This window comes from Pristiophorus japonicus, chromosome 4 (genome assembly GCF_044704955.1).
Source record: "Pristiophorus japonicus isolate sPriJap1 chromosome 4, sPriJap1.hap1, whole genome shotgun sequence".
NCBI classification, from domain to species: Eukaryota; Metazoa; Chordata; class Chondrichthyes; family Pristiophoridae; genus Pristiophorus; species Pristiophorus japonicus.
Genome location: NC_091980.1, coordinates 278,845,548 through 278,847,411, shown reverse-complemented (window position 1 = coordinate 278,847,411; position 1,864 = coordinate 278,845,548). Strand labels below are relative to the sequence as shown.

The following is a 1,864-nucleotide window of genomic DNA, read 5'->3' as shown; positions in this document are numbered from 1 at the left end:
TCAGTTGATACAAGTAGGTGAGGAATTCCTAATACAGAGCAATCCGGAGATTTTGAAGACAGATTTTGGCAGCTGAGAAACACTATTTAAAGTGGGGTGGTAGCGGGTTTGCCGACACACAGCTAGAGTTGCTTCCCAATGCTTCTCACAGGGTCAAACCTATCGCAAAGACGTGCAGTGAAGTTATTATAGAGTGAAGTGATAGAGCCAAGCACTTGTCCTCTCTTAAATAGAAAATAGAAAATGCTGGAAATACTTAGCAGGTCAGGCAGCACCAGTGGAGAGAGAAACAGAGTCAACGTCAAACAGGTCGATGAACTTTAGTCAGAACAGGCAGAAGTTAGAAATGTAACAGTTTTTAAGCAAGTGCAGGGGCAGGGAAAACTGGGAGGAGAGGAAAGAACAAAAGGAAAGGTCTGAGATAGGGCGGAAGGCAGGAGAGATTAAATGACAAAAGGTATGATGGTATAAAGCAAAAGGAGATGGTAATGGGACAAGGAAAGAAACAAAAGCTAAGTCTAGAAGAGATGTATTTAGGAATGGCAGACAAATCAACAGCTGCCATCTGAAAAAATAGGGGCAGAGGTTATGATCTGAAATTGTTAAACTTCCTCTCTTATCTGTTTGTCTCTTTTATATAGTCCCAAAAGCGCCTCCGAGGGATGCTGATGGGGCGCAACGAGGTTACTGCCCGGAGGAAGGGGTAAATAGTGCCTCCGGGGAAATTGCCCTGGAGGTTTGGGGGGGGGGGCGTTAACACCTAGCCCCATGATCTGCGCCCCAGGCTGGCGCACACACGCCGATGACGTCATCGCCATGTGCATTGACCCCTCCCTCACCACTCCATGCCGATCCCTCTGCGACCCGTGGGGGAAATTGCCCCGTAGGCAGCGAGGATGGCGCCAGCCAATGTCATAACGAGCTTCGCGGATTGCAAAGCTGGTGGACATCTGTTGCCGGGGCGTCCCTTAAAGGGGAGGCCGTGCCTTTTCCTGCGCTTGCCCCAAGAAAATGGCAAAAATCAAGGCACGTGATCTGCGTGGCAAGAAGAAGGAGGAGCTACTGAAGCAGTTGGATGACCTCAAGGTGGAACTCTCTCAGCTCCGTGTTGCTAAGGTAACTGGAGGAGCTGCATCCAAGCTTTCCAAGATCCGTGTCGTGCGCAAGTCCATTGCTAGAGTCCTTACTGTCATCAATCAGATGCAGAAAGAGAACTTGAGAAAATTCTACAAAGGCAAGAAGTACAAGCCTTTGGACCTGCGACCCAAGAAGACCTGTGCCATGCGTCGCCGACTAAACAAATATGAGGAGAGTTTGAAGACCAAGAAAATGCAACGGATAGAGCGCCTGTACCCCATGCGCAAATTTGCTGTGAAAGCATAAATGTTTTCCTACAGAAGTTATTAAATTTAAGAAAAGGAAAAAAAAAAGGGGAGGCCATTTGTGCCGTGGGCCTCGGCCGGGCCTCCCTCCTGCAATCCGGCACTCTGTTTTTTAAACTGTCTTTTTAAAGGCTGCACAGCCCATTTTTTTCTTTCCTACATCAATGCTTTGCAATTGTATGCATTAAGTTTAATTTGCCACTGTTTGACCCACTCATACTTTGTTTAACTTAATTTTTATAGTTCTTGCGCTACCCCATTTTATTTCACTGCCTCTCCTAGTTTGGTATCTTTGGCAAAATTAATCTATTTGCATAGAATACAAGTCATTGATATTAACTGTAATGATCCCAACACTGTACTTTGGGGCACCCAAGTCAGTGCCTACCCACACACTCTGCTGAGTTCAATTAAACAGAGAACTTGGATAGAAGAGCTGAATTACCTAGCAAAGTGTTACTGATCTTTGGCAGATATCCATG

General features: G+C 46.2%; 1 protein-coding gene across 1 annotated transcript; it reads left to right on the top strand.

The window, feature by feature from the left end:
* Window positions 1-991: 991 nt before the first annotated feature.
* Window positions 992-1,430, top strand: LOC139262368 (large ribosomal subunit protein uL29-like). Its single transcript, XM_070877557.1, has one exon. The coding sequence runs from the start codon at window positions 1,012-1,014 to the stop codon at window positions 1,381-1,383; it is 372 nt and encodes a 123-aa protein (XP_070733658.1). The 5' UTR covers window positions 992-1,011; the 3' UTR covers window positions 1,384-1,430.
* Window positions 1,431-1,864: the final 434 nt, after the last annotated feature.

Bases quoted from the DNA above. Each gene is read 5' to 3' on its own strand.
- LOC139262368 (XM_070877557.1), top strand. From the start codon at position 1,012: ATGGCAAAAATCAAGGCACGTGATCTGCGTGGCAAGAAGAAGGAGGAG.